Source organism: Camelus bactrianus, chromosome 32 (assembly GCF_048773025.1).
Source record: "Camelus bactrianus isolate YW-2024 breed Bactrian camel chromosome 32, ASM4877302v1, whole genome shotgun sequence".
Lineage (NCBI taxonomy): Eukaryota > Metazoa > Chordata > Mammalia > Artiodactyla > Camelidae > Camelus > Camelus bactrianus.
The window spans coordinates 22948074-22965758 of NC_133570.1; the positions used below are offsets into that span (position 1 = coordinate 22948074).

Here is a 17685-nt window from a genome sequence, read left to right on the forward strand (position 1 = left end):
GGGCTCCCTGTCTGGTGCTCGAGCCTGGGAGATGGGCAGCCTTATCCCAGGTCAGGGCGTGAGGCCTGTCTGGCTTTTTCAAGCCCTCCTCTGTTCCTACATGTCTGTGGCCCTCCTGACCACTCTGGGGACCTGGACAGCTGGAGGTGTAGGGGGACCCACTGGTTTCTCTGCCACCCCTCGGCCAGAGCCACCCCCATACCTGCTGGTGTGTCCAGAGTTCTGTGGTAAAGCCCAGGAAGTGGGACCAGCCTGCAGCATGCTTGCTCCTCCTCTCAGGACTCTGCACAGCTCAAGAGACACTCCTCCTGGAAGAAACAGGCCTCAGAGACACCTTTGAAGAGTATTTTCAGCCTGAAAAGGTGAACTTTGTCAGCCACTCTGGGCTGGATTCCTCCGTGGGAAGAGCTCCTGGGAAATGAGGCTGGGCAGGGGCTGCCTCCCGGCTGGGTGGGCAAGAGTCCAGTCCTGACACCCCCACAGTGACTTTGCATAACTGGCCCCTCTCTTGGCTCCCCAGCAGGAGTTCAAGGCCTGTGTCTGAACTTGGGGCTGCAGAGTGGGGGCAGAGCCCACGCGTCCCCCACCCATGCCTACTGCCCCAGGAGCACCATTGGACTTGCCCCTTGAGGTAGCCTATATCCCTGCAGCCCAGCACTGAAGTGGAGTAAGGGCATGCAGTGAACCCTCCTCCAGGCCCATATACCGAAGGCAGCCCCGGGGAGCCCACTGCACAGGCTCAGGGGTCCGAGGGCGGCCAGGAACGGGAGCCCTCAGGGTGGGTGCTCAAAACTGCCCAGCGGCCAAACCCGGCACACGGGTGGGTCTGCCCAGTAGCTGTGTGGAGGGCAAGGCCAAGAGGAGGGGGACCAAGCCCCCTGCCTGCCCTCTGAGGAGCCCAACATAGTCCAAGGAGTTGGGGAATTAGGCTTTGACATCAGAGTTGAAGGAAAAACACCTAGAAGCCCCAGTGTCCAGCGGAAGGTCTCCCCTACCCTGTCCACTCCATTCCCTAGCCTCCCTGTTTATTATGTGGCTTACTCTCCAAACTACAAGCAAATACTCTTCTTCAGTGTGTTCTCTACAGAAAACTATCCACGTATCAGAGCCTGGGGACAGACCAGAACTCATCACACCAGCCACTTGGGGAGGGTGGAGGCTGGGCTGAACAGCTTTGCGGGAGCTGGCTGCTCAGTGTTGGAGGACCCCAGAGAACCAGAGGTCGGGCTGTGTAGACCAGCCTGGGAGGCCAGGAGGCTGGGATGAGGTAAAAAAAGCAGCCAGGGAGTCCTGCAACCTGAGGGCCCCCACTCTCTGCTTCCGGAAGAACAAACTGGTGTGGCTGAGGGCACCATCCCCGCCCATCTGGCCTCAGCTCAGATGTCGGCTGTGCTGTATCAGCGCCCCAACATTTCCTGGGGACCAGTTAGTCACACTGAGGGCTCCCCCTCTGAAAATCCACTCAAGTCTTCTGCCCCCAGAACCCAAAGCTCAGGGAGGGCCCTGCTGACCCTCAGACTGGCCTCCAAGGGGCGCCAATGTTGACCCCATGTTAGAGGTTGCTGCTCTCCCTTTCCCACCCAACCTGCCCGGCAGGCTTGGAGACCCCAGGCTAAGAAGAGAGGGGATGGGTAGATGACGGAAGAAAGGGACAGGCTTGCATGGTTGAGGGGCCCAGGGATCACCCCTGCTTCTCACCTCAGCCTTTGGGGTGTCGGGTTTGGGGGGACCCTCAGCCACCCTTGCCAACTCATTGCATCTCAACCTGGGGCTCAATTTCCCCCTTTGCTTTTGCCCCACAGGGTCTGTCAGGGCCACTCTGTTGGGTACCACTGCGTGGCCAGAATCAGGACCTCAGGCAGCCCAAGGCTCGGAGGCGTCCTAAACCTGTTTCCCTGGACCCCCGCGTCCACGCGCACCACCCTGAGCCTGGCACCTCGTGAGGCCGCACACCCGGCTACCTTCATTTTAGCTTTTGCTCCACGAGGATTTTGTCACTCCTGTCCCCACCGTGGGGCAGCCAGAGCCTTGGGTCAACACCCAGGGTCCAGGTATCTCCCCCGGTCGTTGGCCTCCTCCCAGCCCCGACACTGACCTGTCCCCCCAGAGTCATCTCTGGCAGCCCAGACTCAGCAGCCCCCACCCCACACCTTGAGCACCCTGTGTCCTGTGCTGGCTCCGCACCTATCAGGGTGCCCTGGAGGCAGCCCTGGCTGGAGGGCCCTGCAGTTACTCCCACGACTCCTGCAAAATTGGGCAGAAGTGGGTCACTGACCCAAAAAGATCACAGACCAGGACTGGAACTTTGCACTGGAGACCCTGCATCCTTGGCTGAGCCTGGCAGGCCTCTCCCCTCCCACTCCCTGCCCTCTGCTTCGTAAGCACAGCATAGACCAGCCGGCCAGGAGCCAAGTCTCCACTCTGCCACTCACCAGCAGTGTGGCCCTGGGGAGCTCCCTCCTTGCTGAGCCCTCGTTTCCCCATCTGTAGAGGGAGGTGATGCAGGCTTTCGTGAAGAGTAAGGAAACAGATGCGTGCCGAAGCGTGAGAAGTGTGTGAAGCCACAGCCATGGCCATTGGTGAGGCACACCGTCTTCCTGGCTGGGCGGCCGGGGAGAGGGGTGGCTGCAAGGTCAGCACCTCTGTGGAGTGGGGGCGGCTTGTTGGAGGCCCGGGACACCAGGCCTGAGCAACAGCATCTGCCCAGTGACGGGGCCTCTGCTGTAGAAGGGGCAGCAGCTGCACGGTGGAAACCAAGTGTGGCCACAGAGGGATGGACTGAGCAGAGCCGCCCATCCTCCAGGCCTGGGCCCCAGACCTGCCTGCATGAGGGTGCCCCTGCAGGCCCTGCTCCTGTCCAGCCCTGGGTGCAGCCAGACTCCGTGAGCTCCCCCATCTGTAAAATCAAGGGAGTTGTGCCACCCCCAGGGATGCCACTGTCTTTGTCATCCTTACCGGAGGGGAGGGGAGCAAGGCCCAGAAAGGGAAGACAGCAAAAAAGAGGGCCCAGCCCCAGCCACCAAGGGAGAGATGGGACAGCAGTCAGGGGACCTGTGTGTTTAGTGACAGATGAGATACCGCTTCCTTGGACCGTGTCCTTCATTCATTTCCCACATAGTCACCGGGTTCCAGATTGCTGGAAGGACAAGTCCTCCCTGACCACAATGCAAAGATCTGGACGGTCAGCACAGCAAAACCCTGAGGGGCCAGGAGCCAGAAACAGGCAGGGCCTGATCCAGTCCAGGCAGGCTGCTCAGGGAGGCTCCCTGGAGGAGGGCACGCAACAGGGGGATGCAACCTGATTTATAGAGACACAGGAAGCTCTCCTAATACAATGACAGGCAGAAAAAAGGAAACGCAATAAATGTAATTTAAGGTAGAACATTCTGTGCATGGGGAGAGGAGGGAGAGGGGGGCGCTGAACCCCAAACTGGTCAAAGTGTCATGGGCAGTCTTTTGGGTTTTCTGTCTTGGGGACGTTTCTGCAGGTGATTCAACTTCCCCTACTTGCCCCATGGATGGTTCCAAGACTTAGGAAAGAAAAGATAAAAGGACCCAGAGCTGTTGGGCAGCTCAGGTTGGCGCCTGTGGGATGGCGAGGATGCCAGGACCGGACCCGCCTGGGACATCCACAGCCAGAGGGTCTCCCTGCCTACCCGTGCACCACCCCACTTCCAAATTCTGGGTCTCCACGACATGCGCTGGCCGGCGGGCGGTGCTGGGCTCCTCGGGGCTCCGGCCCGCAGTGTCTCTGCAGCGCCAGCGCCAGTGCCAGCCCCGCCCCGCCCGCCCCGCCACGGCCCCCAGTGGCTCCAGAGCAGAGGCCGCACTGAGCCCAGGTGAGCCCACGGATACAGCCCACCCCCCTGGCCCCACCCTGGGCCAGCGCATCGGGGACTGGGGGTCCACAGTGGGGAGGGGGCCAGGCCAGGGCTGGAATGCCCCTCCTCGTTGTGCCAGCCACTCTGCCAGGGACCCTACTGTGTGCCTGTCCCCTTCCCTGGCCGCCGGGCTGGTGGGGGACCTGGACCAGGAAGGCGGCTGGAAAGGGCTTCTCGGAGAGAGGGAACTGCTCATGCAAAGGCAGGAGGTTATCTCCTGAGCTCTGCAGTGAGGAGGTGTGGACTAGAGCCCCCCATATTTGCATGCAGGGCTGCAGGGCTCAGATGCTATCCCAGGAAACTGGGGGCCGCTGAGAGCCCAAGCTGGGCAGGAACCTTGTGGGGGGTGGCCTACAGGAGCCTGGGGAAGAGTGGAACCAGCTGGTGTCCTGGGGCTGGTCTGTGGGACAGGCCCAGGCTCCTGGTAGGTAGTCAGCGCTCAGGCACTGTTACAACTTTTGGCATTGGGCAGCTTGTGGACAAGGGACAGCACTCTGCAAACACTTGAGATGCCCTCTTGCCATAACCCTGGCAAGGACCTTTGCCCTCAGTGGGGGTGTCTGGGCCTGCAGGAGGCACATAAGCCAGCCTAGAGAAGGTTCCGTCCCCAACAAATCTCTCCAGGCCCAGTGCCCTGGAGGGTCTAGACACCTGGGCACCTGGGAAGGGAGGCAACAGCTTAGACAGGCTCCTGGTAGCAAAGTGAGGTTCCACCTTTTCTGGGCTCTGTGGCCCAGCAGGCGAGTCCTGAGGCCAGGCAGGAAAGAGGTGGGCAGAGCTGAGCCAGAGGTAAAGCCAGGATCTGGGGAGGGGCACCCTTGTGTCCAGGTTGGGGGCAGGCAGGGCAGGCATTGGCCCAGTTTTGCAGACCTGCCTTGGCAATGAGAGGGTGGGAAGAGCATGGGTGCACCCAAGTGGCCTTCAGGTGCCACTGCCTCCTCACCTGTGATAGCCCTCTAGGGCAGGTGACACCAGGTGCCAGGTAAGTGGACAGTCCTTTCCCAAACTTTTCCTCTGATTCCTGCTTCTGGCTCTCAGGCAGCCACCCAGGGCCCTCGCTGGGTTCTGGGCAAAACCAAGTGGAACTCAGCTCACTTAGAGGTAAACTCCAGGATGAGCTTCCAGGAGAAGCAGCAGGGATAACCATGGGGTGGACTGCAGGGAGGTCACGGTAAACAAAGCAGCTACGCTTTCGTCCTGGGCCTTCCAAAGTCCAGTCTGTAAGCCCCATCTTCCGGAAGACGTACCCTGTGGCCTTGAGGGTCCCTGGGCTGCTGGGATCTCTTCATTGACAGAGCAACTCCTACCCCAGCACATGGCTTGCAGGGTGATCCAGGGGCTTCCTGGGTCCCTGCCTCTCTTGGGACTAAGGTGGGAGGCCCCACGAGCTGCTTGAACTTGGCAAGCCCTTGGCCCTCAGTTTCTCCATCTGTTGTCCAGTGCAACCTCAGCACAGGGGCGTTTGTGAAGAGCGAGCCAGGGCTGTGTGCTCCGCCTTCCTTTCCCCCAAGCCCATCAGGCCTGGGCTGGCCGCCCACTTCTGTTCACCATGGAGCTGGGTTTCCCTGGGGACCAGCAGACTGGCCCCGCCCCACCCCCAGCCCCTCCTGGCCACAGCTCACCCTGGGAGGAGGGGTGGAGGCTGGGCCACCTCCTGGACCCCTGCGCCCTTGCCCTGCCTTCCAGGGCCAGGCAGCCTCACTCCACTGCTGGGCTGGGAGCAAGAAGCAGTGGCCGCCCCTGGAGGAGGTGGGTAGCCAGGGCTGCCAGCCAGGGTGGGGGCCAGGGCCAGGGCGAACTAAATGTCACCACTGTAGAAGAAGCAGGTATCCTGAGGACCAGGAAGGTTCTGATCTGCCAAGGTGACCCCGTTTGGACCCCAGACATGGTGGCCTCCCTGGAGAAGGGGGTGGTCCCAGGGCTCCGAGGCTGCAGGATTTCTAGGGGGCAGCAGAAATCAGGGAGGATGTCCTAGGCCTAAAGGGTGGCAGAGGGGTCCAGGCAAAGGGGGAGGGGGTGACGGTGATGATCCCGGGGGCCTGGGCGGGGAGGTGCCCTCCATGGTGTGGTTCCTCTCTCAGAAGCCCCCACAGGATCTCTCTGTGTCTCTACCCACAGACTTCATCAAAGCCCTGGTACCCACAGACGCCCCTGTCTCCCCCCAGGTCCTGGAGGCAGCTCCCGGTGGGATGGCAGGCCCAGCGTCTCTAAGGGCCACAGGGGGTCCAGCCCCACCAGGGGCTCCCTAGGCCTCCCACAGCCCGACACCTGTGGGCCTGTTCTCCACCCGGCTGCGGGCCACTCGCCATGGGCGGCTGCTTCTCCAAGCCCAAGCCAGGTACCTCCTCTCTCCTGGCCTCATCCCTCCCCCCTCCCTCCCGCCTCCTGCCACCTTCCTCCACCCCCTCCCCCTCTGCCTCCGAAGTAGGTCAGCCTGGGCTGCAGCCGGCTCCCTCCGAATGTTAACGCCGCGGGCAGGAATGGGGGGGCTGGAGGCCTCTTTACTGGGGGCTTAGGATGCTGGTGGGGGAGATAACAGCAGAAGGGGAGGGGAAGTTTCCTCCTGCTTCAGGTTTGGGGAGAGGAGCTGTGTCCCTCAGGGCTGGGGAAGGGGGCTCTGGGGACACCCTCATCCACTGTGTGACTTCTCTGAGCCTCAGCTTTCCCCCTACAAAAGAAGCCTGACCCCTGGAAGTTGCTGTGAGGTGGCGTGACAGGCCCTGGCCCTTTTCACCCTTTCCTTCTGACCCTCTGTGTGACCCTCAGCTACCTCCTTGGCCTCTCTGGGCGCACTTCCCTATTTGTAGAGGAAACCTCCACCCCACCTGACCCAAGTAGTTCCAGCAAGGAGGGGGCAGTGGTGCCCCGGGGTGCTGGGAAATGCCCACGTCTGCTCTCCTTCCCCCCTCACTTCCCTCTTCCCTCCTCACAACACCCAGGAAAGCATGGGTGTGCTGGCATGGCACAGATGAAGAAACCAAAGCTCAGAGAGGCCTCTCTAGTGCGCAGTCAGTGCCCCGCCACCTGCCCAGGTCACTGGCCAGCTTGCCCCAGCTCCCCTTACCAGATACACATGGGCTCCATTACCTTGGAACCCATGAGCTTTTCTCCTTTTCCTGGGTCTGAGGGAGAACTTGGGGGCCAGAGGAGACCTGTGACACCCTGCCAGGCAGAGGGACCCACCTGAGCCTGCGCCTCCCTCCCCTCATCCCCATGCCCTCAGGCAGATGATGTCCACTGTTTTGACCTCAACTCTCTCCCATCAGAAGTGGGCAGGAGGATGCCAGCCAGCCTCCTCCTGGGCTCCTGTAGAAGTGCTAAGCTGGCAGGGCCCCTGGGCAGACTCTGCCACCTGAAGCTTTCTTTGAAGGGCCTCAAAAGGCTGGCCTACCGAGACCCCTGGTCCCAGGACTCCCAGTAGAGAGGCTGGTCGCTCTTGCCACACCTAGGGCAGTCCTGGGGTTCTTGAGCCCAAAGCCAGCCCTGACTGTTCTGTTGTGTGGCCTTGAGCAGGTGACTTCCTTTCTCTGAGCCTCTGTGTTCTCATGTATGAAATAGGACTCATAATTGTGCCCCTGTGTGTGCTGTTGTTCTCAGCACAGGGCAGGAATGTGATAAGCCCCTCTCTGGGGGGCTGGGCTCCCTGTGGACTGTGGCAGCAGGGCAGGAGCTCAGGCCCCAGGCGCCCACACTGGGCAGGTCACAGGGAATTTTAGGGTGTGGAAGTGAGAGTGTTCAGGCCAGGAGGGGCCACAAGGAGACCAGAAGAAGCAGAAGATCCTTGTGCAAATTCTTCACTTTCTGCTTGCTCACCCCTGTGGCTTGGAGCATGTTAGAATGGTCTTCCTAAGCTCCCTCCCTACTCACTGTGTTCCTAGTAAGAAGTGTTCCAGGCTAGGCCTTTGCTAAGCTCAGAACTAGCCGGAAGCAGGTATCTTGGCCACAAGCACTACCTAAAGGCTTTCCCTCTTTGCCATGGCCACCAGGAGGCTCAGAGTGAATCAATAAAACACTACTGCCCAACTTCATCTGTTGAGCTTCTACTCTGGGTTACATGTATTGTTTGCTTAGTGTTCACTATCATCAAAGAGATAGACTCGTGCTCTCTGTTTTATAATGAAGACATCTGCCCAAAGGGGCCCTTTCCACCGCTGCCCCTGACTTAGTGTCTTCCCTTTAGACCACATCAGCGAGCGCCCCAGGGCCTTCTGGAAGGAGGTAGAGGATGAAAACAGCCTGGCTGGGCTGTCATCTGGGCCCCTGCCAGGCTGTTCCTGTGAACTCCCACTCCACAGCTCACATAGCTGGTGTCAGCTGAGTCCAAAGTATTTTTCTTTTTAATTCTTCTGAAAACATTCTAACACCATTACATAAAGTGTGGAAAATGAAGGGAAAAAACCCACCCCACCCACAACCCCTCCACCTGACACAACCTCAGCGTGGTGGCCCTGCTGGAACCACGGAGCCCAGATTCACCCCTGCCCCATGCAGTGCCTGGTGGGGGAAGGTGCGGTGGGGAGGGCTAGGCCAGGAGGGTGAATGAGGGGCCAGGCCTGGGTGGGGGATTAACACAGCACGAGATGAGGGACAGGCAGGGGCCGTGTCTCGGTGGCCAGGCCGAGGGGAGCCAGGTAGGGCAGAGCAGGACAGCAGCCCAGGCCCAGGAACTGCACGGCAAGGGCCCTGAGGTGTGACCCGGTTCTTTGTCCCTGTAGTGTCAGGTCTGGGGGACGTGCCCTCGAAGGTGACTCCTGCCCAGACACCGGTCTCCATCACTCAGCCCTGCTCCTCACAGCTGCAGCCCAGGAGGCCAGATTATCACTGTTCAAAGTTCTGTTTATTGTTCCCTTCTAATTAGAATAATACCCCAGGCAAGTTGTAGGGAATTCGGAAAATGCAGAGAAGCATAAAGAAGAAAATGACAATCTTAGTTAACTCCCCTCTTCCCTTGAGAGTAGGCCCCACTGGAGGGTGGGGGATGGGGGCGCTGGTCCCTTCACCTGGGTGGGGTTCACCTCCAAGTCTCCTGAACACAAAGATGCTGAAACCCAACACCTGGTAAAAGATGAAAAATTCTCTAACTGGTGAGAATTTTAAAATTAATAAAAATTATTTTTTAATTTTTAAGAAGTTGAAATTATGTTGCCTACACTTTTTTTTTAATTTTGCAAAAACTTCACGCCTATGGAACCCTCAATTTCCCGTCATTCAGATTCACAGAATGCATCTCGTTTTGGACACCCAGTTGTCACTGGAGTAGGACCTAACACGTTGCCCCCGAGTCTTCAGGGATGTCGGTCATAGTCCTCCACGGAGGCTGGGCCTTCGGAGTCAGCAAGGCTCTGGGGCACCGGGTTCTCACCTCCACCTAAATTCCTAACGGAAGCACAGTTTCAGGGTTGAATGAGCCTCATGTGTGCCCCCTGACTAATTTTGTTAGTGAAAAAGGAAACATGCAGAAATTAATTCAAGTTGACCCGGGGCCACCCCTGCTCAGCCTCCGGTCTGTGGCTCACATGGCTTTCTGGAAAGGTCGAGGAGTGGGGAAAACCCGCGCTCAGAGCTGGTTGGGAGGGCGAGGGCTGGGTGGGCTGGGGACTCATCACCATCCCCCACCTACCCCGCACGTCTGTCTGTCCGCAGTGGAGCTCAAGATCGAAGTGGTGCTGCCAGAGAAGGAGCGGGGCAAGGAGGAGCTGTCCGCCAGTGGGAAGGGCAGCCCCCGGGCCTACCAGGGTAACGGCACGGCCCGCCACTTCCATGCAGAGGAGCGCCTGGCTGCCCCCCACCCCTACCCCAGCACTCAGGACTGCGTGGAGGCCGCTGTCTGCCACATCAAGGACCTGGAGAATGGCCAGTGGGTGCTGGGCCTGGGAGGGGGTGAGAGGCTGTTGTGGGAGACAAGCAATGAGGCCTGGAAGGGGCACACGGCCACAACCGTTTTGGTGGCTCCTGCTGTTTGGGGGCTGCTCCCTGGAAGGCTGGGCATGGGGAGGAAGTGGTGTCTGGAGTGACCTGACTTCTCAGGGCAGCCCCTCCCCAGGATGCGGGAAGTGGAGTTGGGCTGGGGAAAGGTTTTGCTGGTGAAGGACAACGGGGAGCTCCATGCGCTGGGCCACAAGTGCCCCCACTATGGTGCGCCTCTGGTGAAAGGTGAGCTGTTCAGTGCATACAGGGGGTAGGTGGAAGGGATGCTCCGCCCCTGCTCCACCGGGCCTTAGACCCCACCTGTCAGCAGGGCCCCTGGGCTGTGAGGAAAAGCCAGGGGTGCTGGGACACAGGGGTCCTTGGAGAGGGGCTCTTGCCGGTGGCCTCAGTCTAGCTCTGCCCCCTCGTAGGAGTGCTGTCCCGTGGCCATGTGCGCTGCCCCTGGCACGGGGCCTGTTTCAACATCAGCACCGGAGACCTGGAGGACTTCCCTGGCCTGGACAGTCTGCACAAGTTCCAGGTGGGGCTGGGTGTGCAGCGGGGTAGGAGCCTGGGGGTGCAGGGTTGGGGACTGGAGCACCCCAGAGCCTGGTCCTGAACAACACAGCCCTTGCAGGTGAAGATTGAGAAGGAGAAGGTGTATGTCCGGGCCAGCAAGCAGGTGAGGAGGTAGCTCTCATCTCAGGCCAATGAGAGAGGCCAGGAGGGCCTCTGGGCCCAGGGAATAGCATGTGCAAAGGCCCCGTGGTGGGCGGGACTCTGGCGAGTGTGGCTGGGGCGCAGAGGGAAGAGCTGCATGGTGAAGGTGAGGCTGCACTGGAGCAGCAGGATCTGGCCTGTGGAGTTGAGGGGGTGATGGCATTGGGAGGACGGCGTCCCCAGCTCCCAGCTGCCCCCACTCTCTGGCCACCCCCAGGCTTTGCAGCTACAGCGGAGGACCAAGGTGATGGCCACATGCATCTCTCCAAGCGCTGGCCACAGTGGCAGCACCAATGTGCTCATTGTGGGCGCAGGTTGGTGGTGGTGTCACCAAGGGCAGGGTGGGGTCGGGGAGAGGTGGCTCCTGATCCCCAGTCCCCTCCCCTTAGGGGCAGCAGGCTTGGTGTGTGCAGAGACATTGCGGCAGGAGGGCTTCTCAGACAGGATTGTCCTGTGCACGCTGGACCGGCACCTTCCCTACGACCGGCCCAAGCTCAGCAAGGTATGTAGCGGGTGAGGAATGAAGCCAGAGAGGGCCAGACCCATGTCCCCCAGGCAGTTAGGTCCACTGGGACCCTTGCTTGTTGCCCTTTGGGGTCTCACCAGCTGCCCTCTCTGCTCGTGCCAGGCCCCTCTATGCTGCCCCAGAGAGATCTGGTTTGTTGAGTTCTATCCTGCGGCCCCTGTGCGACCCAAGGCTGCCCAACCCTCCCTGGGTTCCTGGCCCTTGGCTGTAAAATGGGACAATGGTTGGCCCCATCTGAAGCTAGCGTCTCCTGCAGTCACTGGACACACAGCCAGAGCACCTGGCCCTGAGACCCAAGGAGTTCTTCCGAGCGCATGGCATCGAGGTGCTCACCGAAGCCCAGGTATGAGCAAGGCTGAGGAGCAGGTCCGGGGAAGATTTTGTGGGAACTGTCAAGGGCATGAGGCCCCTGGAAGTGTGGACACGCTCTGCCCTCCAGGCACCTGTGGTGCTCCAGACCTGGCAGTCATGGGTACACGCAGAGCCCCAGCGTGGGGACACGGACTGTTAGCTTGGGGCTGGCACTTGGGAACATCAGGAGGGCTTTGAGTGGAAGGTGGTTACAGGGGACGAGGAGCTGCTAAGTGCAGGAGGGAGGTTCATCCAGGTGGCGGGAGCAGCCCCTGGGAGTGGCTCAGAGGGCCTGGTGGCTCTGGGCATGGTGCAGGCCCTTGAGGGCCCTAGCCACACTCCGCCGGCGGGGTTGCAGGTGGTTACAGTGGATGTGAGAAACAAGAAGGCTGTGTTCAAGGACGGCTTCAAGCTGGAGTATAGCAAGCTGCTGCTGGCGCCCGGGAGCAGGTGGGCGGGGCATCCCCCACGCCCCTGCTAGGCACTGGGGAGGGCTTGGGGTGCTGCAAGACCCTCGCTCACTCTGGTCACGTCCCAGCCCTAAGACCCTGAGCTGCAAAGGCAAAGATGTGGAGAACGTGTTCACGATCCGGACACCTGAGGATGCCAACCGCGTGGTGAGGCTGGCTCGGGGCCGCAACGCTGTGGTCGTGGGAGCTGGCTTCCTGGGTGAGCAGCTGGGGTTGTGGGGGGCGGTCAGGGGGCGTGGCCAGGCCTGGGAGGCACTGGTGCCAGCTGCCACCCCATCCCGGCCCCAGGGATGGAGGTGGCCGCCTACCTGACGGAGAAGGCCCACTCGGTGTCGGTGGTGGAGCTGGAGGAGACGCCCTTCAGGAGGCTGCTCGGCGAGCGTGTGGGCCGTGCCCTGATGAAGGTGAGCCCAGCGGGCAGGGAGCTGGGCCCTTGGAACCTGATCCGGGCACCCAGCGGTCAGACTCTCACCCCTGCCCACCTGCCCACCTGCCCACCAACCCCGACAGATGTTTGAGAACAACTGGGTCAAGTTCTACATGCAGACGGAGGTGTCGGAGCTGCGGGCCCAGGAGGGAAAGGTGGGCCCTTCTCCCTGCCCCTGCCACTTTCTGTCCCCTCTCCTTGGGCCTGGGATCTGCTCACCACCCACTCTCCACAGCTGAAGGAGGTCGTGCTGAAGAGCAGCAAGGTCGTGAGGGCTGATGTCTGTGTGGTGGGCATTGGTGAGTGAGGAGCAGGTGGCTGACAGTGAGCAGAGACTCCTGCGCACACGCACGAGTGACTTTGGGCCTGGCCTAGAGGATGCTCCCAATGACCCCTGCCCAGTGATACTTGACTCCTCGCCTGCCCCGTGTGGGAAACAGACAAGCCTCTAACGGGCCCTTGGTCTAGTTGAGGTGCCAGTTTGGGGAGGGACAAGCTGGGAGGTGGCAGCACGGGGTGGGGAGACACAGCCTGCCAACCCCACCAGGGGCTTCCTGGAGGGCTTCTCAGAGGAGGCGATACCTGAGGCCTGATAGGAGACCCCAGGGTCTGTGGGGGTCCAGGCAGAGGGGACAGGACGTGAAGGCACAGGGTGGGCAGCCCACTGGGTGATCTGTCTGGGGCTGGATCATGGGAGTGAAGGGTGTTGGTTGTGGAGAGCAGTGAGGCAGGAGGAGGGTTGGGGAGGGGACATGGTGGCCCCTGTCCCACCAGGTGCAGTGCCCGCTACAGGCTTCCTGAGGCAGAGTGGCATCGGCCTGGATTCCCGAGGCTTCATCCCTGTCAACAAGGTGGGACTGGGTGGGGTAGGTGGGCAGGGTGCTGGGCCGGGGTTGTGGGGGGGCTGGGTCAGGGCCCCCATCCCACCCACCAGCCCTGGGCCCTCTCCCCACAGATGATGCAGACGAACATCCCGGGCGTGTTTGCAGCTGGCGATGCCGTCACCTTCCCCCTGGGCTGGAGGAACAACCGGAAAGTGAACATCCCACACTGGCAGATGGCCCACGCCCAGGGTACCGCCAGCTCCGAGGCAGGGTTGGGGTGGAAGGCTGTTCCAGAGTCCTGGCCTTGGGTCCTGGTCACTGGATCAGCCATTCAAGGCTCTGCAGTGGCCTGTCTGGCCTGCCTCATCCAGGTGATGGCACAGGCTCACAAAGACCTCCCAGCTGGAGACCTCCCTCCAGTGCCCTCAGGACACCCCATTCCGCCAGTGACAGCGCCCCACCCCAGGTGTCCTTCCACCAGCCTCTCCTTTCCTTTTGTCCTCAGAGACACATGTTCTGCAGAATTTCTCACCAAGCTGTGCAGTCACCTGGGGAGAGAGAAAGGGGTTTGGTAGGACACAGGCCAGCCCCTGATTCTGTCTCCCTTGGGCCACTTAACTGGCTCTGTGAACCCGGCTGCCGGGTGCAGGCCCCTGGGAGCTGGCCAGCTGGGCCTGGGAACCTGCTATGCTCTCTGGGGAACAGCCTCCCCCTCACATGGGGCAGTTACTGTGCACACCTTGTCTGGACCCCTCAGCTGCAGGTGCCTCAGAGGGCAGCCACCTCCCCTTCCTCTGCCTGTGCATTGTCTGAGCATCTGTGCATGAAATCCCAGTCCTGCTACCAATTTCTGTTCAGGTCCAAGGTCTAAAGCTGGTGCTAGGGTTTAGGAAAGAAAAAGCTACTCATCAGCTGAATATAATTGAGGTTTGCCTGGAAGGGTCCAGGGGACTCTCAGAGACATCTAGCTACGGGGGTTCCTCCAGCTACTGGGGCCTCATCCAGACTGGCTCTTCCATCTTGAGCCCTGAGTGTGGCTGTCACCTCTGCTTCCCTGGACCCCGTGCCCCATTCTCCTACCTCCCTCCTCAGACCTGCCCTGTCGGATTTGTTGTGTGTGCGCACCTGAAATGGTGCCGGGCCACCAACCTTCCAGGCCCAGGGCAGCCACTTCATTCAGATTCTGCTGAGAAGCATCTAAGTGGCCGGTTTGGGGCCCCATGTCCCCCTCTGCACCCCTCATCTGCAACCAGCGGTGGGCAGTGGGTTGAGCAGAGACGTGCCTCTTTACTTCTGGGGAGGCGAGGAGGAGTAGTCTCCCATGTCTGGGATCCCCAGAGAGCCCGGGCGGACAGTGGAGGGGTGGTGAGGGCTCAGATCAGGGCTCTCACCACCCTGGGACACACAGGGCGCGTGGCAGCCCAGAACATGCTGGCACAGGAGGCAGAGATCAGCACGGTGCCCTACCTGTGGACCTCCATGTTCGGCAAGAGCCTGCGCTACGCAGGTAACCAGGGGCCTTGGACGCGGGCGGGGCCCAGGTGTGGCGGAGTGCGGAGGCGGGGCTTGGAGGTTAGGGCGGGGCTAGGAGCATCTGCGGGCGGGGCCATGACTGCTGCAGGTGGAAGCCGGGAACTCGCTGGGGGCCAGGCCAGGACGTCCCCAATGGGCGGGGGGTCGGGGCCTGGGGGTCCAGGGCAGAGTTAGAGGGACACTGGGCATGGACCCGTGAAGCCCCGTCCCCTCCGCCTGGCCCGCAGGGTACGGAGAAGGCTTCGACGACGTCATCATCCAAGGGGACCTGGACGAGCTGAAGTTCGTGGCTTTTTACACCAAGTGAGAGCAACGGGGTGGAGCACGGGCGCGAAGCAGCGGGCACTCAGTCGGGAAGGGGGACGGTCCGGAGAAGCTCTGCTCCAGAGGAAGGGGCTTACCTGGTTCTCTGGACGGTGGGAGGTGGGCTGAGTGGCAAAGGGAGGCCGCTAGGCAGAAGCCCGCGGGGACAGGGTGTGACAGCCGCCCCGCCCCATGTTGAAGGACGCTTTATCTTCAGGACAGCTCTTGGAGGTGGGTGTCAACATCCTACTTTTATTTATTAGTATTACTTTGTAATTTTTAGGGGGGGAGGTAATTAGGTTTATTTATTTTTTTATTTTTAATGGAGGTACTGGGGATTGAACCAGGACCTCGTGCATGCTAAGCACGCTCTCTACCACTGAGCCGTACTTTCCCCCAACGACAACCCACTTTTACACCGAGGAAAGTGACACAGGTAGAGAGCAGAGATCCGAGAACAGATCCCAGCCCAGACCCCAACTGGGGAGGAAGGCTGGATCCTCTTTGGGGTCCCGCAGAAGCAGAAAGCTGTGCTGGGCCGAGGGGTTCAATGTGCAGCAGGGGGTGCTGTCCCTGGTGAGAGACTCCCTGGGTCCCAGGTGGACGTGAGTGTGTCAGGGTCTCCAAGGATGGGGCCTGCTGCTGGACAGTCCTCAGGCTTGGCACCTCTCCCTGCAGAGGCGACGAGGTGATCTCGGTGGCCAGCATGAACTACGATCCCATCGTGTCTAAGGTGGCTGAGGTGCTGGCCTCAGGCCGCACCATCCGGAAGCGGGAGGTGGAGTGAGTGTGGGCACTGGAGACCTTGGGGAGGGGGAAGAAGTCCCCCGAGGTCTTGGCAGCCAACTGCCCCCACAGCCCTGAAGGGCCCTCCCCTGCACCCCCCTCCCCTGGGTCCCCATAGGTCTGTGGCTCCCAGGGCTATAGGGGTATGGCATGGAACAGGGAAAGGGTTGTGGTTCGGGGGTGGGCCAGTTATTTGTGCTCCAGGGGGCTAGAAGGGACAGAAGCTGTTTTGCACAGCAGGACCAGTGCTGTGGGGAAGGGTCCAGGCCCAGTACTTGTGCAGTCATTGGGCCTGGACACCACACTGGACGTGATTGAAACAACCATGAGGAAATGCAGCTAGTGGTGTCCCTGGGGACACCCTGCACAGAATCGTGGGGCGGTTGTTCAGGTCTGAGGGACACTGGACACCAGCCACTACCCTCATCCTGGCATGGAGCCAACGGGAAGCACCCTGTGGACTCGACCTGCCTACATAGAGACCCCAAGGCTGGGAAAGCCTGGAGGCCATGGGACAAGAGTGGGCCTCAGGCTGGGACATGATGAATGACACGCTCTCTCCCTGGCCTTCTCTGTCTCTCCCTCTTGCCTTCGCAAAGGCTGTTTGTGCTGCACAGCAAGTACGTGTCCTCTCCTTCCTGTTGACCGTTCTGAGCCTTTCCCACCTCAGCCCAGAGTCTGCACTGTGTGGTCTTTCCCTCTCTGCCCAAGTACACATCCCTGCTGGGCACCAGGGCCTCCAACAGCTCCCTGCTCTCTTCAAGGGCCAGCTGCTCATGCTGCCCAGCAGGGGAGCCTGCTCCCTCCAGTCCTCACTCCTCCTCCCTCATTCCTGCAGGACCGGAGACATGTCCTGGCTCACAGGAAAAGGATCCTGAGCTCGCATGCAGCAGACTTGGGCAGGCACGCTGGGGCGCCAGGGACAGAGCCCAAGCCCCGGGGGCATGTGCCAATCTCCAGTTTCCCAGGATCCTCCAGGGCAGAACCTGAGCCCTCCCGGTGCTTGCCTTCTGCTGCCTGGCTCACCTCCAGAGAGGCCTCCGAGGCCTCCAGGAGATGCTCACGACCCAAGGCACCCAGTGCCACTGATGGCTGGCGGTGGAGCCGGGACCAGCCCTGCCTCTTCTCCCTCTATTGGGACTGGTCCCCTGTAGGACCCTGCAACATATTAGACATTATCTTAAAATTAAAAAGCACACATTTGCAGTCTGTGTGACTTCCACTGTAACTGGGCAAACTCTCACCAGGGAGAAAGCAGATGATGGGGAGATAGGCAGGACCACAGAACTCAGTGTCACACCTGTGAGTGCCCAGTAGCAACTGACTCTGTCCTCGGGGTTAGGGAAGGCTCTTCAGACCAATGTCTTGGATCTGGATTTTGAAGGAAGGGCACTCCAGGTAGAGGGGACAGCACGAGAGAAGGGCTTGAGACAGGAAGTGCTTCTTCAGAGGTCAGAGGCAGCTGTCGCTTGGCCGTTTGGGGGGGCATTGGCCCACTTAGGGCTGAGGAGCTGGGTCCGAGACAGACCCAGCCTGATGGCAGCCTGGGCTTCCTGAAAGCCCATTTCGCCAGTGAAGCAGCTGATGCGCTGCTAGAGTAGAACTGAGAATCCTGAGCCTCAACGCCACGCTGCCTCCGGGCGGAAAAGAAAGCCGAGAGGAAACGAAAGCCGATGGGAGACCGGGGGCCAGCCCCGCCGGGGGCACAGCAGGCAGGGGATGGTGGGGCGGCCGTGGGGGCCACTGCGAGCCCGGAACCCTCCGCCTGGGATCCCTGGGCGGCGGACGATCGAGGCAGAGCCACATGCACAGAGCATGCCGGGAGCGGCGCCGCGGAAGTGCGAGCCGGGCGGGGCTGTGGACGTGGCGCCGCGACCACCGAGTGGGGATCGCGCGCCCGCGCTTCGCGGGAAGTGCTCCTCGGAAGGCTACGCACTCGCCGCGCAGAGCGGTTTGG

General features: G+C 60.9%; 1 protein-coding gene across 1 annotated transcript; it reads left to right on the plus strand.

Moving 5' to 3' along the window:
* Positions 1-6062: 6062 nt before the first annotated feature.
* AIFM3 (AIF family member 3) lies at positions 6063-17617 on the plus strand. Its single transcript, XM_010956985.3, has 19 exons — positions 6063-6219; positions 9525-9738; positions 9925-10034; positions 10220-10329; positions 10426-10470; positions 10726-10822; positions 10898-11010; positions 11291-11377; positions 11744-11835; positions 11924-12054; positions 12144-12259; positions 12366-12437; positions 12518-12581; positions 13057-13133; positions 13238-13355; positions 14515-14613; positions 14867-14942; positions 15621-15725; positions 16567-17617. The coding sequence occupies exons 1-19, from the start codon at positions 6189-6191 to the stop codon at positions 16604-16606; spliced, it is 1797 nt and encodes a 598-aa protein (XP_010955287.1). The 5' UTR covers positions 6063-6188; the 3' UTR covers positions 16607-17617.
* Positions 17618-17685: the final 68 nt, after the last annotated feature.